We start from the raw sequence: 18,703 nt of genomic DNA, 5'->3' as shown, positions 1-18,703 counted from the left end.
AACATGAGCCAAAACAGAGTTCACCACCACAGGAGCCACACAGACACACCCCAGGGGTATACACTCACACAAATGCACACGCCCTGTGTCGGACACACCCCTTGCCAAGCGCATCAGAAATGCCCCGAGGTATGGCAAAACACAGTTGTTCCATCAAACATTGACTATAGCAAGCCAAGGAGTGTATGAAATTCAGTCTTGCATGTGAGACTAAAATCTTTCTATCTTCTCATGCACAACAGAAGGTACTAAAACAGCTGAGCTGAACTGAAAACTTGATCCTAATTGCATATAAATCTTGCTAAGATTTCTAGCTTCATTATGTTAGTGCATGAAACAGCTCACCACAAAATAAAAACAGAAACTGTCAACCTAAAGCTTTGAAGCATCAAAAGTTGCGCTGTCCATTTGTTATGCTCTACTTGTATAATCGGTGTTCTCAGTTTTAACTTTGAACTCTTTTTAGAACTGTGTCATGTATATGGTATTTAGGATTTTGTTGCTTTATGAGTTTTTCCTCCTTTGACAAGAAATAGTCAATGAATGATGCACATTAACAGGTTAATTGCTCTCTAGTGTGTTGTCAGAGATAACCATGTTGTCCTCTGGGAAATCAAGGAGGAAGGCTTACTGTTAAAAACTGAGAAAAGTAGGAGGAGGAAGGAAATGATTACTCTGTCATGTTACTTTGCATAACTGACATCATTGAAAGAGCTGTAAATCCAGTTTAACATTGAAAATGTCACAAATTCCACCCCTGCAATACATTCTTCCCCATCTATTAGCTTCATTAAAGCCTCACTGTGCAGTAAGTGCAAAAAGCCACCACCTGTGCAGATCCACAGCAGATTCCAAACTATTAATTCTGCATACACACTCTCTGTTTTCAGGCTTTCCAGTCTCCAGTCCGAATGCCCTCCTTTCAGGAAGTGGGACAAAGGAATTTTTTGAGCTGCCCACTGTGATTCATTGCTGACACACACACACACACACACACACACACACACACACACACACACACACACACACACACACACACACACACACAGACAGTAGGTTTAGCCTTTATTTTAACATAGCTCATTATTCATGGCTTAGTTTTAACATGACGACCGGCACTCTGACTCAGAGGGGTTCTGGAGGAGAGTCAGGTGGAAGTTGAAAGAAGAACTCTTCTTCTAGAAAGAGTTTTGTTCACGTTTTCTTTGTTTTGCTTGCAAGCAATGCAGCATCAGAAAATCTAAGTGTGCAGTTTTAAATTGGTTTGATATCGTTTTTTTCGTCCTAAGAAGTAAAAAGGAAACAGATTTAAAAAATATATATGTATGTACTATTGCTTTAGTGCAAAAGAGCTGGCATTAAACAAATGTAGGTTGTACGAAGTCACAAGACAATAATGCACAATTATAACATTTTATTAGTGCTTGATATTCCCAGCTCGAACACGTCGTTAATGCTTAGTTTAACAGCTCCTTCTTACATGGGTGTCTGCATTGCCTTATAGTCATAGACCGATTAGCTTCTGCAGCACCTGAAGAGCCGCACGGAACTCCAGTGGAGGAAAGGAGGCGGGGCATTGCGCACCACGAGAGGAACTGAGATGTGAGCGGGTCTCTCTGCTGGATGCAGCCAGAGTTTAGTCCCACGCGTTTCAGCAACAGCAGGTCCACGGGCTTGCCTAAAGCCGAAGGGTTTAAAACTAAATTGGAAGAAAAAAAAACTTTGCAGGGGGTTTATTTGTTTCACCGAGAAGCGAGAAGAAGAATCCCGGGTCACTCTGGATTTATTGAGAAAGTCTCAGTCTTGAGAGATTGTCCAGCGGAATATGATTTGAATCAACAAGACGTACCGCACTGTTGCTCACTAATAGAAAAGCAGGTAAGTTTGTTTCCAGGATTTTTTTTCTTTTTCTTTTTTTTGGGGGGGGTATATACTGTATATTCGTGGACCCTGACCCTCTCCTCCTCCTCTGTATATCGCAGCCTGTTTGGAAATGTTTTTTCTGGCCCCTCACACCATTTCACCAACTTCCCATTTGTGTTTTCTGAGCCTCTAGCCATGACTCACTTTCCTTTCAAACTGAAAACATTTTCACTGTTTTCCACCTCGCCTTTTGTCTTTTGAAAAAAAAGAGAGAGAAAGAAACAGTCATGCTTAGAGGTTGTGATCTTTTTGTGTTTGGTGCAGGTGCACACTAATGTGCCCCCAATTACTCATAACAGATAAAAAGCCAGTCTTTGCTTCTCTTGATACTGTCCTGGGATGAGAATGTTTTATAATAGAATCCTACATTGTTTAATGCTTATTTTCTTTGGCACACTATCGTCATCCTGCTGTGTTATTCCGTTTTTGACATGTATGAGTACCGCTTCATGTTTTCTGCCTTCAAGCACCTGTTAGTGCTGTCTGTGTGAAAATCTTCTCCGTGAAACATATGTTGCATCTGAAAGCTGAGTTTTCTCCCCCAGACTTGCTCTACAATAGCAAATGAGCTCGTACCATTCAGACATCGATATAAATCAGGCAGATAGCGCACACTGGGGGGTTCTGAATGGGCTTACGCATAGCTGTGGGCATGAATATAAAACCCAAACTAACTGTGCAGCATGTTATTGGCTTGTTTTGGTTTACAGCCTGGGTCTGTGTGTATGAAGCCACATCCAGACAGGGAGCATGAAAATGCGCATTTTGCCAATTCTTTCTGGTGTTGCTGTCTCCCCCCCCCCCCCCCTCCCCTCCCAGTGGATTACCATTTAGTTGGTGGGGTTATTTATCATTTTGCTGGAAGGTGCCCCTTGCCTTCTCCCTCCCACCTCTTTTGTTTTAATTGAGTTTATCTTTGCTCCCTTGGGTACTTGCTGTCTAAACTTAGGCCAGTGCCTGCTTCAGCGTGTAGAATGGCCTCCTCTCAGGGTGATTCACTGCTTTGCTTTGTGCTGTGGTCACATGGGAGCAGAGCAGAACAGAAGTGCTAGCCCAAGTCTTGCTTGTTCATCCAGTGGTCAGTGAAGGCAGATGTTCAAGTGTCCATGATAAGAAGACTGATATCAAAGTTCTGTGTCACCAAAAAGCCTCCAGTGACTTGAGTATGACTATATTAATTGCTTGTGGTGATGTGAGTAAACCCTGACTTTACTCCCTGACAGAGTTCTACTTGTGAGTCTAAATAAGGGATTTGAATCTTCCAAATCAGCACAAACTGGAGCTTTTTCCCAAAAGTTCACACTCTACACAATTAAGGCCACCTACTCAGAGAGGCATGTGATGAATGCTTTAGTGCTTGTTGTTATAGCAGCGATGTTTTAATAATTCATTTCCCGTGTCTCTTATTTCTGGAACAGGATGAATCTCTGTTTGCTTCATGCCATCATGTTGCTGTGGGCTGTTCGCTCCAGCGTGCAGGGCCAGTGCGATAAATCATCAGAGGATACCAAACTCAACCTCTCAGTCACCTATGAGCTCCCATCGTTTACTGCAGAATTCCCAATCCAGAACATGGTGATACTGGATGGAGTCATCTATGTTGGTGCTGTAAACAGAATATATGCCCTGGCCCCAAACTTGAGAAAGCTGTCAGAGTACCACACAGGTCCGCTGCGTGCCAACGAGACCTGTGGCCAGAAGCTGAACGGAGCAAGCAGCAGTGGAAGAGTAGACAACCACAACATTGCCTTAGTAGCGGAGAACTTTTACGACAAGGAGTTGTACAGCTGTGGCTCAGCAGATAACGGTGTTTGCCGCCGTCACGTCCTGGAGGATGATGTGAGCGCAAAAAGTGTAGATGAAGAAGTCTACTGCTTTGCCGACAATAAGACACTAGAAACCGGGCAACCCGATGACTCAGATGTTGTAGTCAGCCCTTTGGGCTCCCAAGTGCTGAATGTGAAGAGGAATGCCATCCAATTTTTTGTTGGGAACTCAGAAATTCCCGGCAGAAGAAACATCTCAAGCAGTGCAAAACATCCACATACCCTTTCTCTGCGGAAAATGAAGACAAGCCAAAATGGTTTTACTTTCTTCTCAAACAGATCATACATGGACCTAATTCCATCTCTACGTGGAAATTACTACCTGCGCTACGTTTACTCCTTCCAGAGTGGACCATTCACCTACTTCCTGACTGTGCAGCAGGTGAGCAAGGAATCTCAGGCCTACCACTCCCGCATAGTCCGCATGTGCTCCACAGACTATGTGATTCGTCGCTACGTGGAAATGCCCCTTCAATGCATTAGCACCAATAAGCGACGGCGGCGCTCTGGGACAGGTGTGAAAGTGTTTAATATCTTGCAGGCAGCCTATGTCAGTAAAGCAGGAATTGACCCGGAATTCCAGAAGCTCATGAAGTTGGAAGAGGATGATGATGTGCTGTTTGCTGCCTTTGCCGAAGGAAAGCCAAACTCTAAAGACCCAACACCTAATTCAGCGATTTGTGTGATTCCCCTGAAAAATATCAACGCCATGTTCAAGACCTACATGGGAATGTGCAGCACCATAGAGCCATACCACTTCACTGGTTTAGACAACATTTCCTGCTACAATGGGGTAAGAGCTGGGAATGGGAGGGGCTTACAGTTCAGTAAAAGTCATTGTAGACCAGAGGTGGGGGAACGCCAGGTCTCAAGGCCAGTGTCCTGCAGGTTTTAGATGCGTCCTTGATCCGACACAGCTTATTTAAAGGGCTAAATGACCTCCTCAACATGTCATGAAGTTCTCAAGTGGCCTTGTAATGAACTAATCATTTGATTCAGGTGTGTTGGCCCAGGGTGAAATCTAAAACCTGCAGGACACCAGCCCTTGAGGTCTGGAGTTCCCCACCCCTGTTGTAGACCTAGAGGGAAAAAAGAACAATCCCATTTAAATAGAAAAAAATATTTGGAAATAATGTTTGTCTTGCTTTTTATAACTTCATAGCGTTTCTCCATTTAAAAAAACAAAAACAAAGCAATGTCCATGTATTGTTTCAAATATTTGGTCTTTCTAAGATATAATAGTTCTTGCAGTTATGTTCCAGTTTAAGTCTGCAATGACTATTGCTGCATTCACATGTATTTTTATGGCACTTTTTATGACTAGAGTGAGTTTTCCTGAAGGAAGTTTTAGAAGTTTTACAAAGATGTCTGATTTTAACCTTTTGGAATTATAGACTTTACCTGTTAGACTAAATCCCATTTAGTTTGTTGGACGTAGAGACTGTATGTTACTGGGTGGTCTCATGTTCACACAGGCGTTCTATTTACATCTACTTCACATCTACTTTGTGCTCGTCTAAGTTCCCTTGAGCAAGACATTGAAACATAACTTTGACCTCTGGCACCTGTTTTTGGGGTGTACAGTGCAGTCTGTTGGTCAGGGGCAGTTCTCGCATTGTTGTGGCTCAGTAATCCAGCACACTGAACATGAAATTACAGAATGACAGCAAGCCAAAAAGTCCTGACCTTCAACTTTAATTTGAAGTTGTTAACGTACATATTAGATAAACACTGTACAGCTTGTTGTCATCTCAAAAGACTCATTCCACATTTGGAGCGAAAGAACAGCCATGTAGATTTTTTTTTTATGCCAAAATCACTAAATGTCCTTGACTTGCCCAATCTGTCCAACTCATGATATGCTTATCATATGCTAACAAAATATCATTTTCTAAAATAAGCAAAAATAAGAAAGAAACAGAAAATGTTGAACAGCAAAAGATCAGTGTGGATCTGTCCGTGAGAGAGTTTACAGTTTCAGTCACTGAAAAGGACCAAAGTATTAAATAAAATTACATTTTCATTGTATGTTGATTGGATCAACATTTAAAAACATCTGCCTGATGTTGTGGGCCCTGGGCTCTTTGCTCTGTTCTTCAAGTCAATACTGAGAAGGTTTTGGTGGTTAAGCACATTTCCTGCTCAGAGAGGCTGCTACTGTCAGAGAGTGCAGTTGTCAAGTTAGGAGATGCTTTGCTCTACAGCAATTTTCAGGTGGGTGGCACAAGTCAGAATAACATCCCCATAATGAGAGCCCAGGTTCCAGCATAAGACTGCATTGTAACAAGATGAGTAGCAGTAGTTACTTAACTAACTGCTTAGTGTTTTAATGTTGTGGCTAATGGATTTTTTTGGTTTCTTAAAATTTCTTTACCTTTAATCTGATGTGGAAGGATCTCTGAATTAAATCTGAAAGTCAGCTGTAGCTAATATGCTAGAGAAGTCCCCCCTCCTCCATTGCTGTTGCAAAATTGTTGAAGCTGATCATCTTTTCTGCTTCGCCTCTGTCCTCTGATCTATCAGCAATGGCCCAATCAATCGGCTGAATCATCTGATCAATAACGACATGAAGTTAACTGCTGACCACCCTGACAAAGGGCCTGTCAATATGTGTACTAGAGCTTGCCCCTCCGTGACTTCATCTTTACTTAACTTCGGCATCAGTCAGTACTGTATATCGCCAGTCAGGCACTGGATTACCTCGATATATTATGCAGTGAATAGGTTGTCAAAGGGCAAGCACGCACAGGAGTAATGAGAGAGTCAAGTGGAAACAGCCAACACACTCCAGAGGAAAACTGCTGTCAAAACACTGGGCGTGTGTGTTACTACAGAGACTGTTTTTGTGTCACGAATTGGCTTTAAAATCGTTGGATTAGCCTTCATAGTAGCAACGTTTATTGCCGCTTGACTGCAAACCACAACCATGCACCATATCTGGGGTTAAAAAGCATTTCTGATTGATGAGGTTTGCACAATTTATCCTTTTTGTTATAGACTGTGTACTCCAGTGAGTGACTTTTGCATACTAGGCTGCTGTGTTTTAGACATTTTAGTGGATTTCTCTATCTTTCTAAGTGTCCTTCTTGTACAAAATAAAAATCAATAAACAGACAGTTTAAATTAGCTTGAAATGCATAACCCGTTCCAGTAAACAGCAAGTCTGCAATATAGTGTAATCCTCATGAGCAAAGATTTGTTTACTTTCAGCGTTTGCCATTGCTTGCATGCTTATGGCTTAACAATCCTATTTAATGAACCTTTAGAAATGACATGTTTGCAGAACTGTGTTTTGAATAGTCTACATGCTTATTCCATTCCATTTCCCTCACACAGACTTTAAGAATTGCAATTTAGTTTTGAACAATCACCTTGCTCTCATTTAAAAAGATTCAGTCAGTGCTAAGTGGCTAGCCTTCCCATCTCCTGCTTCCATGAGAAGGGAACAGGAGCTAACTGAATGTATCAGCCGTAGCTTGTTATCACCAATATCCAATTCAGCTCATCAAAGAAGGATAACTGATCCGGATCAGTGCATCCCTAGTCATTTAGAGAGTCTTTTGTTCTGTGGTCAGAGTATCTCCAACTCTAGGTTTGTAAACTGCAGGTGCCAACAGTTGTTCTTTTGGTCTAAAGATCCATTGGACTGCCATTTGAACCAAAATGTACAACTGATGGAGAACTGTGTCATGTGCTGCTACACATCATGCAGCAAGGCTGCAGAGAAGAACAAGAATACCATCACTAGTTGAATTCTAAGACTGCAGAGTTTGGTGTCTATCCATGGGATGAGGAGCTCACTCATGAGGCAGATGATCAGATCATTAGTAATTGCACAAAGTGTGTGTAGTATTATATATTTATTGCTCTAAAAGGTGTGAGTACATGTCCTAATGCATGCAAACTCAACCTCATCCTGCTGACACGAATACAAACTTTTCTTGCTGTGTATCAGTTTTCTTCTGCAGGTCTTTTTTTCTGATGGATTCCTTCTTTTCTGGACACATTACCTCGACTAAATGTTCCACTGCATCAGCAGATGCAAAATGAGCAGAAATGTAGTCCATAAAACATTCCTCCAATGTGCTACAAGTGATCAAAATCTGCAAAGCTGTATCTTGCCAATCTGCAGTCTGATCTTTTAATTCTGAATGTGGTGATTTTTTTTTTTTTCTTTTTCTTTTCTTTTCTTTTCCTTTTTTTTTTTTTTTTTTTTTTGATGGGATCTTACAGACAGACATGAAGAGTAACACGTGGTTGAAAGGAGATTGAAAGCAGCTTTACGAATACATGCACATACGTGGTGGGTGGGTGTTTGTGTACATCAGTGCAGTCCTGACAGCTATCAGCAGCAGAGATCCACAGGGGAAAGTGAGGAATGCTGGGAGCAAGGGATGGTGGGGGGGCGGGGGGATTTGAGGGCAGTGCATATCTGACTCTCAGTGAGCTGTGATGAATGGCTGGGGGATAACAGGGCATCAGCAGCTGGGTGGAAGATGATCCTCTAAACCCGCTGTGGCAGCCAGCCACACTGGCAGTGTCTCTGCCCTGCTTGCCCTGACCCCCACCTGTTACCGGCACCTGTGGGAAAGTGCAAAATGCATCCATGGCCAAACAGTTTCATCATGATGAGCACGAATTTGCAAAAGTGCATCGGTGTTTAAAAATTAGAAGATGCGCTTTTAAAGTTTGTGTCATTGTAAAAACAGGACTCCCATTGGGAGAGAGCGGGGCGGGAGGGGGGAATTTAAAAATGGAGAACTCAAAACAAACCACAGACCAGACCTTGTTGCTCTGTGCATCACTGCTGAACAGATGTGATTTTTTTTCCCGCTGCTTAACAGTGAATACATTTGGACCCTGAACCATTTATCTGCTGTAAGCTCACAAAGTTAGTTGAGCTACTGTGCGCGGGATCAAAACAAAAATCTTCCTGTTGCAAATCAAACAGCTCCCACCTCAATCTACTTCAGCTCCAAACTTCTTGAAAAGGAGACACATTTATCAGATGGCAAACACCGAGCATACCCTTTTCTCTCCTGAAACCACAAACAGCAATTGTCTGTTTCCTCTCCTTGACGGGCTCCATAAAAACTGCTGTTTTGATCACTGAGTGAGAGTGCACTATTCCATTATTAGACATTCTTTCCTCTTGACTCAGTTGATTACAGGGTGACATCAGTTTTTGCTGGAGGTACAGGAGCATCTCCGTGCTGTGTAATTATCAGAGGACTCCTTCTGTTGTCTCTTTGTCATTCACTGCAGTGCACACACTTTGATTTAGAAGTTGATTTTAAAAACTGCACCTCGTTCTTTCTTTTGCAACTGTTTTTGCTCACTGCTCCTTATTTGGTATCCTGACACAGACATGCAGCCACTGTTGACTTTGTTTCATTCCTCTGCAAAAAAATTAAAATCTGGGGTTTCAAAGTATCTCAAAGTTTGAAACTAGAGTCGCACAAATGCAGCAGTTCAAGTGCCAAATTGCTGCTGCCAAAAGAGCTTTTACTTTTGAATTTCTCTTTTATTGCTGACAGTCCTCGTGTCCTCGGCTGCCAGGTTAAGAAACAAGCTGTAACAACAAAAGGCTATCGAACAACTGTCCACCTGATGCTCGTGCTTTAAGTATGGCGTAGAGTCATGGCTCCACTTAATAGATTTATGACCTATATTCAGTGGCATATGGCAGGTAGACTCTGTTATCAGGAGGTTTGTGAGAGTTAAGCACAGTCATAAATTCATGAGCTGCAGACATTTGGAGGATTCATACTTAGGCACACAAGAGGTTATTTTTGTCAGTTGCTCCACCAAACTGTGTGTTTCTGATGGAACACTCCCAATAGGGATCTGGATGAGGTTGAAAGCTCAGTGTAAGAGCATGTTTGAAGTTTTTAAGTGCTGGTTGTCAGCTCAGACGTGCCTCTTAACTCCATTTCAGGCAGCAAGATATGATAAATGTTGTAATGATGAGTGGCCCTCTTTTCAGCTGTCTTTGTGACAGAAAAAATCTGCTTTTTAATTATTTCTGCAGGCTTATTTCTGTCTGCACGCTCCTCTCAGTTGCATGAAAGCCATAAAACTGAAAAAATAATAGATAATGTTAATCATGAAACAACTGAGCAACCAGGAGCAACTTCTATTTACTTTAATATTAGTTTATGATAAATTAGATCTATTGAGGATTTATAGAGCAATTAAAAACTCCTAATTATCAACAGGGAACTGCTAATGAATCCATTAATTTCTTCAAAATTGAAATGAATACGATTAGAATTTGTGTGCATGCTAAATCCAAACAGGTTTTTGAGTGCTTAATCATCCAGTCTCATTCTTTTAACTAATTATCTTCTAAACACATATGCTAAAATGTAACCTCAGCTCAGCGATTGAATTTGATTAGTCAGATTTTATATTTCACTTGCCCTCCACCTCTGAGAGAAATTCACGAATATCAAAAGCACTCTTTAAACTATTGATCCGGCCCCCAGAATGCGCTGTGTCCTGACAGTATTGCTTTTGAAAAAGACATGTGAAGCCATTTTCTGGGGTAATGTAGTGTGCAGGGCCGTGGCAGGGATTTTTGAGCCTTTCCTTAAGTCTACTGAGGGAGCAGAAACACTTGAGACTAGAAATAAAGAACAGCCACATTCGGGGTCAAAATTATCATCGGATTACCATTGATCTGAGAAAACCCACCAAAGGCTGATTGCTTTTAAATTGAATTTTGGGCCTGATTGATTATAGTGCAAGTAATATAATTCCAGGAGGGAGACAGTTTTGACCGACGATCATTTTAATTAAGCTTCTTGTTTAAATGAACAGGTTTTAAGTGGTGGCTTGAAAAAAACAACAACTGGCAAACAAGCTGCTACAGATACTCACCGAGTGATATTTTGTTATGTGTCTGATTATAAAATAGTAAATGTCATTTTATGTGGTTTCAGGAATTCACAGGTATTTAGTTGCTAGATGAGATATAATTTCATTATATTTGCAGATAAAATGTTTGTATACAACACTGAGTACATATTGTAACAGCTACCTCGTTAAAATATGGAATACAAACACTGCTGGAAAGTGTTTTGTTCCTTATTGCCTCAGTTTTTAATAATGAAAAACTCTATTGCTTCTACTTTTTGCACCTACACTTATGAGGTTGTTACTTTATTTTACAAATAAAGGCTAACATAGTATAACTATAAAAGTGTAACTATAAAAAAACACTGATAACTCACATGACCTACACAGGTAATTTCATTAGACTTGTCTTTTTTGAAAAAAAAATGTGCCTGGAAACTACAAAACAAACTGGATGTAGCTGAATTGTGACCCCAACAAAGTAAGTGGGTAACCTTTATTTATTCACAGCTTGTAAAAACAGAGAGAGGTTATAGAGAGGTTTAAGTATTGGGGGGGACAAATGTGTATGAAACTGTAAAATGCATTATGTCAAGAAAATACCAAGACACACATAAGAAATGTAATGTATCTAATGTGACAGCAATTACTGAGAAATCAATCTTCACTTTACGTGTCCCAGATGTTTCATAGATTTTTTTTTTGTACTTTTCCACTGACCTAATGAGAGTTTCAGGTGATTAGATCCACAGCTGTCAGACAATAGATGGACTTATTGCTGCAAATCTCTCAGTGGTGCTGCTGATTCACTGGGTTCTGCAGTGAATGTCATGATTTTCAGCCCCACATGCCCAAACCTGCTTATGGCATCACTAAGCTGGTTTTTGTTCATTTAAACATATGCATGAAACAGATGTGCAAAACAGCAGGCTTTATTAAAGCAAAGGACATTATAGTCATCATTTAATGAAGTCATTTAGTTGGGGGTTTTTTTTGCATCTGTGTTGGGAGGAATTTTTACTTTTATTCACAGAGGACAGTGGCGATGAACAGGAAATGTGGGGAGAGCACATAGGGGAGTGACATGCAGTAAAGGCCTGTTGGCTGGATCGACTCCATCTGGCTGTGATGAGATTTTACCCCAGTGGTATGTACCCTAAACATTTGGCCATAGGGTTGACCTAATACACCATGACACTTGAACAATACATAAACATTTACCACTATTGGCAGCCAGAAAATGCATTATCGGTGACTGTTTTCTTCACAAGCTATGGTGGATTTAGCTCTTAAAGAATTTTCCATTTCACTTCCAGGATAGACAGACATGTAACAGGTGCCCGCATATACAGAGTAGAGAGAAGTGGCGGTAACAGAATTACAGAGTACAGACAAATGTGCATGGGTTTTCTCACAGCGCTCCATTTTCCTCCCACAATCCAAAGACATGCACAGTAGGCTAACTGGCAATTCTAAATTGGCGTAAGTGTGGACTTAGGTGTGAATTGTTCCCCTTTGACAGAACAACAGGCTTGGATACTCACACCCAGTGATTCTGAATAAAAAGAATTGATGGATGATATGATAAAAGGAAATGATCTTACATTTTTGTGGTATCTGATGAGTCTGTATGTTTATGTTACTTTTGGTTTGTGGCACATGCACCTCCATCCTTTACACATTCTGCGTTACCACTCATGCCACAGATTGTGTTCACATGTTCGTGCCTGTTCGTGCCATTGCTCAGTTGGGTGCAGAACCCGGCGCTGCTCACAGCAAGCGGGTGCGTCTCCGTCTGTGTACAAGAATCAACAAAAGAATGGAAATAGCAAGTTCTTGTCCTGTCCTGTCGCTCTCTTTTTACTGCTCGTAGTCCAGTGTTTTGATAAAGAAGACATTGCATGAGTGATTGTGAGAAGGATAAGATCAGAGCTGTGTTCCAGTAAGTTGCATCTATCTCTTTACATTTATCTCTTTATCTCTTTTTTTGTTAACACAGAGCTTTTGTGCTTGTCTGGACACCAGGTAAATAAAAAGCAGAGCTGGCGAAATATGTTAGGTTTGTTAACAGATCAACTGAACACAGCAGCGTAAAAATGAACAGAACATAGGATATACACATATGATTCAGTGATAATTGTAGGGACAGAAACTAAATCATCAACTATGCTTTGACTGATTCCAGCTGCTCAAAAATGAGAAAATCATATATTTTATTGATTTCAAAGTCTGTGTGAAACTCTGATCTATGGGCAAAAAGAAAAATGGAGAAAATAATCAAGCAATTTGCTGATAGTCAAGATGTTCATTTGGCTATAAGGGTGAATCCATAATAATGTTCAACCCATGTAAAGTACTTTTTGTGTACCATGACATCTTGGGAAATTCTTCATGCCCTAAAGCAAAACATTCTGACTTGCTGTGAGGCGGTAAGAGCTGGCAGCCCTGTGTTCCTCCATTCTCAGAAGGGCATTGCATCACCTGACAGCCATGTTGGGACAGGTCCCCTCTTCAAAAGGAGAGGCTTGGTCAGCACCCACTCAGGAAAAAAAACACGTATCCGATGTCTTGGTTTCCAAAGTTTTACCCTCAAATTAACCTCACCTTGGAGTTGTGCCAATCATGACAAGTTGTGCTGCTACTGTGAATCATTAATTTTGACCAATACGTGACTAACGATCACCTTACAGAATCTTTTTTATTTTCATTCAGTTTTTTGCTTGTTAAAGATAAAACTGTTGTGCAAAAGTTTGCCTTTTTTTTTTTTTCCCCCTTTCCAACGCTTGCAGCGGTGGTGGGTCATTGTGAGCCTGTTCACGTCTGCAGGCATTTCCAGGCAATTTTCCACATGATTTCACATTCAGTCAGTGTTAATGTTTAGTTTGGATCCAAATTGTTAATTATTAAACCAGGAGTTCAGTTTCTTGTTTTGATGGAAGAGTGCGTAAATTGTTTTTGCATAGTCTTTTGTAGGGATACCTTATCTTTGTTCCCTAGATAAAGACGGGTGTAGTAAATATGCAAACGGTTGATGCCTGCAAGCTGTCTTTCAATAAGCAAGGTGGGAAATTACCACCAGCCAAACATCAGCCAAACAGTGGTAAAATTAGGCCATAGCTGTTAGGATTTTTATTGCTAACTACAACTGTTCTACCACAGGGATGAAACAAGCAATTTAACCCCTTAACTGATTTTTTTCTCTATTTTATTTTAGAGTTGTTAAATTCATGTTATTTCTTCTTGAACAGCAGTGTGAACTTTAACTCTTCCTTTAATCTCAAGGATGATTACACTTGGAGACGTTTACAAGTTTTTTCTTTTTCAGTCCCACTTTCTATATTAGGAACACACACATTTATATGTTTTCTGTAAACATGCTATCAAATGGAAATATTCTACATGCCTTATGCATCATTTTAACTTTCAGGCAGACATATATGGTATCTTTGGAAATTTTACAGTCGGCACTTTAATTTAAGACTTTAAACATTTATAATTTTGTTTGGAGGCACGGCATGAATTTGCAATGACCAGTTTGCATGTGACACTGTTTTCAGTGATGAGAAAGAATCTGTGGAGTGTTTTTCTTTCTTTTGTGTGCTTTTTAAAACAATTTGATGACCATTTTTAGACGTTTATGTTTAAATAAACCCAACTGCGAAACCAGTATTTTTTTTTTAATGGTTATTTTTGAAAACATCTTTTTTCGCTGATATAATTCTGAACAAAATTCTTTGTTTTTCCAACCAATCATTGGTGATCACTGTCACACTCGTGTCATATTTCTGTTTTGACACGGTGATGCAAATTAGATACTTTTCTCAAATGCCATGCCACTGAGTCTTTCATCTCCGATCTGATTTTTTTTTTAAATGCTTCCTTTACCAGCATGGGGACACTTGCCAGCAGTGCCAGAAGCCATTTATGATACACTTGTTTAATGTCAAATATGGAGGCATTTTGCTCCGTGGAGTTTGTGAGTCAAGGCCTCCAAGCTATTTCCTAATCAGCTGCATGCCTACTACTCGTCTATGTCACCACATAGTGATATCCTGCTCTGAAATGAAATAAGGTATGTGTCTGTCAGGAGCCCGCCCCCCGCTTCCCTTGTGCTCGAAATAAAGGACCAAAAGCCTGTCCTGAGCAGTGGCCTCACCTCGACCCCGGATCACTCTTACTTCCTTGACTCTGGGTCCTTCGGGCTTTGTCATAAGGTCTGTCTCCCCCTTTGAAAAGCTCATAATCGCAAAGTTCACTGGAGCAGCAAATGATCGTGGCAGACACATTAAACTGGAGGGACAAAAGTAAAATTTTACCTCATCTCCTTATTTCTGAAGATATTGGAAAAAGGCAGTGTGTAGTGTGTAGATTTTATTTCTTTCTTTCTAATTCAAGTCTGGTTGATGAGCTCTTTGATACCATAAAGACCCATTGGAAAAACTGAGGCTTTTCTACCTCTAAATGCATGATAGCTCAAAAGAGTCAAACCAAAGTGAAATCACGACCCGTGGAGTCATCTCCTTTGGCCCTGTGTGGACTTCAGTCCTGCAAAAAAAAAGAAAAAAAGACTCATATTGTCACTGGATATAAATTGTGGCTCTCAAGCTTTGCAGATATTGGTTTTGTGATTTTTCACTCAGCCCAAATGAAACAGAGGGGAACTGTATTTTAAACATTTCCCAATTACAAATAAAACATTAACAGAAGTGACACCATGTCATTCAACAGGAAGGTCTCACCACACATTAGGACTGATCCTTCTCCATTCCATTCAACCAGTAATCCGCACACAATGCAAGCAAGGGATTATGCCAGAATGTGTACTCAAGTAATGGAGGAGGTCGGAGAACAAACCCTCCCCTCCATCTCACTGTCTGCACACTTGTATGGCTTTTATCCCCCTGCTGTGCCCCTGAACAATGCACCGCAAACAGAAAAGGTATCTTGCAGCAGATATTGTCTTTGCAGGCTTTGATCTCACCTTCCTCATCAGGGATCATGGTTTGAATCATTTAGTGGGAAGTGGGTAGGCTCACACCTGAGGGATGAGTAGCTTTTCTTGGAAATGAATACTGTGTTTTACAGTTAAAAGCCACACTCTGTACACAGCTGGAGCCTTCCAAGATTGTTTTGATCATTTTAGTTTAAGGACTCTTTAAAAAAAAAAAAAAAGAGTTATTTCCCAAAACAACAATTTGCTATATTTAGTTTGTGAATATAGAATTATTCTTCATTATGCCTGCAAATTTGACTCAATAAATGGTTTTATTGCTTAGGGAACAATCTGATTACCAGTTTGCATGCGAGTCAGACAAGCATCGTGTTTGCTAGGCTGCATCATACACCTTCCAAAGTTAAACATGGAACCAAGCCGTCATCATGGCACAATCTTACTCGGATCCTCCATTAACAATTTCTGGCTTTCAAAACCTGATCCCTGAAGATCTTTATTTGCGCAAGGCGGTGAAAAGGAGGGTTGAGCAACTCTGCAAAGTTTGATGCCAACTTCCAGGACTTTTACAAGTGAGAAAAGTAGCACAATGCTGCATTGTTGTGTTCAAGGGCTGCTCTCTGAGGACAGACGCAATGCTAATATTTCTTTTGTTTGCTTTGTCATGCAGTCTTGTGTCTCAACTGCACAAATGGCTGCCACCTGCAAGCTGTCACGACAAGCTATGAAACATTTTATGGTGACTTTACAAAGATCTGCATCCATAAAGTAAAGCGCCAGTTTTCAGAAGTTTTTTTTGACGAGGTTTTGTGTGTGTTTTCATGGGATTTCTTGATTATATTTAGTCTTTTTATCACGAAAGCAGCTGGAGTTCTATATTTGCTTTTCTGTCACTTGGAGAAAAGACACAAATATGAAAGGCCATGCAGCTGAGCAATAAAAGCCATTTCAGATTTAGTTGCGCTTCAGCTGAGGCTGTTCTGAGATCTCTGTGTGTAGAAGTGCAGTGTGTCTGCCAGCACTATAGTGCAAGTGACCTTAGCTCATTCAAGACCACACTGAGTTGAGGAGGCCTGCGTGTGCAGACCTTATGTTGACCCTCAGCTGATAAGGTGTCTTGCTGCGGGAGCGCAGGCTGGTGTTGTTTACAACCTAAGGTTATCAGGCTGCTCCTCAATGCTTGTGACTCGGTTATCAGGCTTCTCCTCAACGGCTGCTGTTGGGCTGCAGCTCTCCAGCTGCCGTTTCCTTTCCACATATGTGTGTAAGTCCTGCTGCCTGTAAGATGGAAGTTCACCTCTGAAATCTGAAAAAATATGAGAAGCAGAGAGAGCCACTTGTAGCTAAGAATGTTCTGAGCTTTAAATGGTAGCAAGAAGGGCGCAGGAGCCATTTTTGGAAATTTCTGTTCACAGTGAAGTCTTCACTGTGAAGATTCTGCCAAGTGTCTGCACCGGTGGATGGATTTGATTATTCCAGACTGCTGGGAGGAGGAATTTCAGAAAAAAAAAGATATTTGGCTGAATAACTTGTCACTTTAAATCTTGTGTGCATATCCCCGCTTCAAAGCCGATGTTGGCCTTCTCAGCATAAAGTGCTTGATATTTTGACATTTTCAGTGAAGCTGTTTTTAAGCCTGCCTCTCTGACTGAAGTAATCAGTGGGAAAGGGTAACGCTAATGCTAATAAAATAATGTAAGTAGATGATTAGCGCTCCTCGAATCTCCCTGAAAAAATCTTGACAATAAATCAGCCTCTCCTTCATGCGTATTTATGCCTGTAATTAAGAGCACATGTAGAAATGGCAGCTGCTTCAGTAAATATGACCGATCGTTCCACTCGGCTGTCAGCTTCGAGATCGATGTGGTCTCAGAAAGACGTTAATGCTCTAAAATAATGTCTTGAGTGACTAATATCAAGGCTGAAAAAGCAAAAAGCAATGTGGTGCTCATTTACACCCTAAAATTAACCTTTGTCATTCCTCATTGACTTACAGCGCCGTCAGCTAGTATTAGGACAGGGTGTTTGGAGTTGTTCACATCTATATGCACCCAGATTATACTTCTTGCCCTATTTTCTTTGGGGGCTATATAAAATGATGAGTGCCATAGTGTAGACAAAGGTTAACAAATACATATTTTCTGCAAAGGCACCCAGACTTTCTGATGGTTTCAGTTTATTTCTCTTGGTTTTGAGATATGTGTCTCAGTTTTGATTCTAGTGGTTACACCATCTGGAAAAAAGTTACATTATCTGTGAAAAATGTGACATTTGTGTCTATTTTGTAACTATTCTCCTCAAGAGAACTTTACTTGTGAAATCTCCTCACAGCCAAGATGGGACACTAGTATAGTGTGCTAGGGTGCTAGGGACATTGACAAAGGAAGAGACTATCATACTGTGGCTATCAAAGACCAGGTAATGTCAGTGAAAATCACTGAGATACTGTAGCAGTTACAGGGGGCGTAACTGTTGGCTAGTGGGGGATAATCACATTTAATGAATCTAAACTTTGAGGTTAGTGATTCCTGCTGACTAGCATATGACACGGTGGTGTAAATGGAAGAGGATTACCTGTGCAACTGGAGCCTGAAATGTCCCCTAGCGACCAACTGTCAAGTACAAAGTAGGGCTGCCACGATTAGTCAACTAGTCATGATTACTAGGGGTGCAACGATACACAAAATTCACGGTTCGGGTCGATACTTTGGTGTCACGGATATTTTTTCGATACAAAAAAATGTTCATGCCTTTTTAATTTGTCATTTATTAAATTTTCACGGCACATTCTGCACCACATCTCTGTGCGTTCATCATTTGTTTGAAGCCAGCTCACCTCCTGCAACCACTTTTCCGAGAATACGCGCTTCTTTTGTGGTTTGGACTCCTTCTGACATTTCTTTGGAGGTGGAGGAACACCAAAGTAATTGCTTAAAGGAGCTTCTTCGACATCTCTTGGGTCTAGGTGCCGTTTCCATCTCTGGGGGTGAGGATACCTGGACCCGGGATATAGAGTATGTTTGGGGAGTGTGATTGTGTGTACATGTCCATTTACGTTTATTCCTGCGTTGGGTGAGTGCTGAGTGTTTGTATATGTGTGCATGAGGGTGGGAATGCATGTCTGTGTCTGTGTGTGCCTGTTTGT

General features: G+C 40.9%; 1 protein-coding gene across 2 annotated transcripts in view; it reads left to right on the top strand.

The window, feature by feature from the left end:
* Window positions 1-1,576: 1,576 nt before the first annotated feature.
* met (MET proto-oncogene, receptor tyrosine kinase) overlaps window positions 1,577-18,703 on the top strand; it is a 69,393-nt gene continuing 52,266 nt past the window's right edge. For both annotated transcript variants that reach the window (XM_085166858.1, XM_085166857.1), the window contains exons 1-2: window positions 1,577-1,878; window positions 3,342-4,542. In XM_085166858.1, coding sequence (XP_085022984.1) covers window positions 3,343-4,542 — 1,200 coding nt within the window. In that variant the 5' untranslated portion in view covers window positions 1,577-1,878; window position 3,342. The remainder of the gene's footprint in view (window positions 1,879-3,341; window positions 4,543-18,703) is intronic.

Source organism: Neolamprologus multifasciatus, chromosome 7, assembly GCF_963576455.1.
Source record: "Neolamprologus multifasciatus chromosome 7, fNeoMul1.2, whole genome shotgun sequence".
Classification (NCBI taxonomy): domain Eukaryota; kingdom Metazoa; phylum Chordata; class Actinopteri; order Cichliformes; family Cichlidae; genus Neolamprologus; species Neolamprologus multifasciatus.
This window is presented reverse-complemented; position numbering and strand designations above follow the sequence as displayed.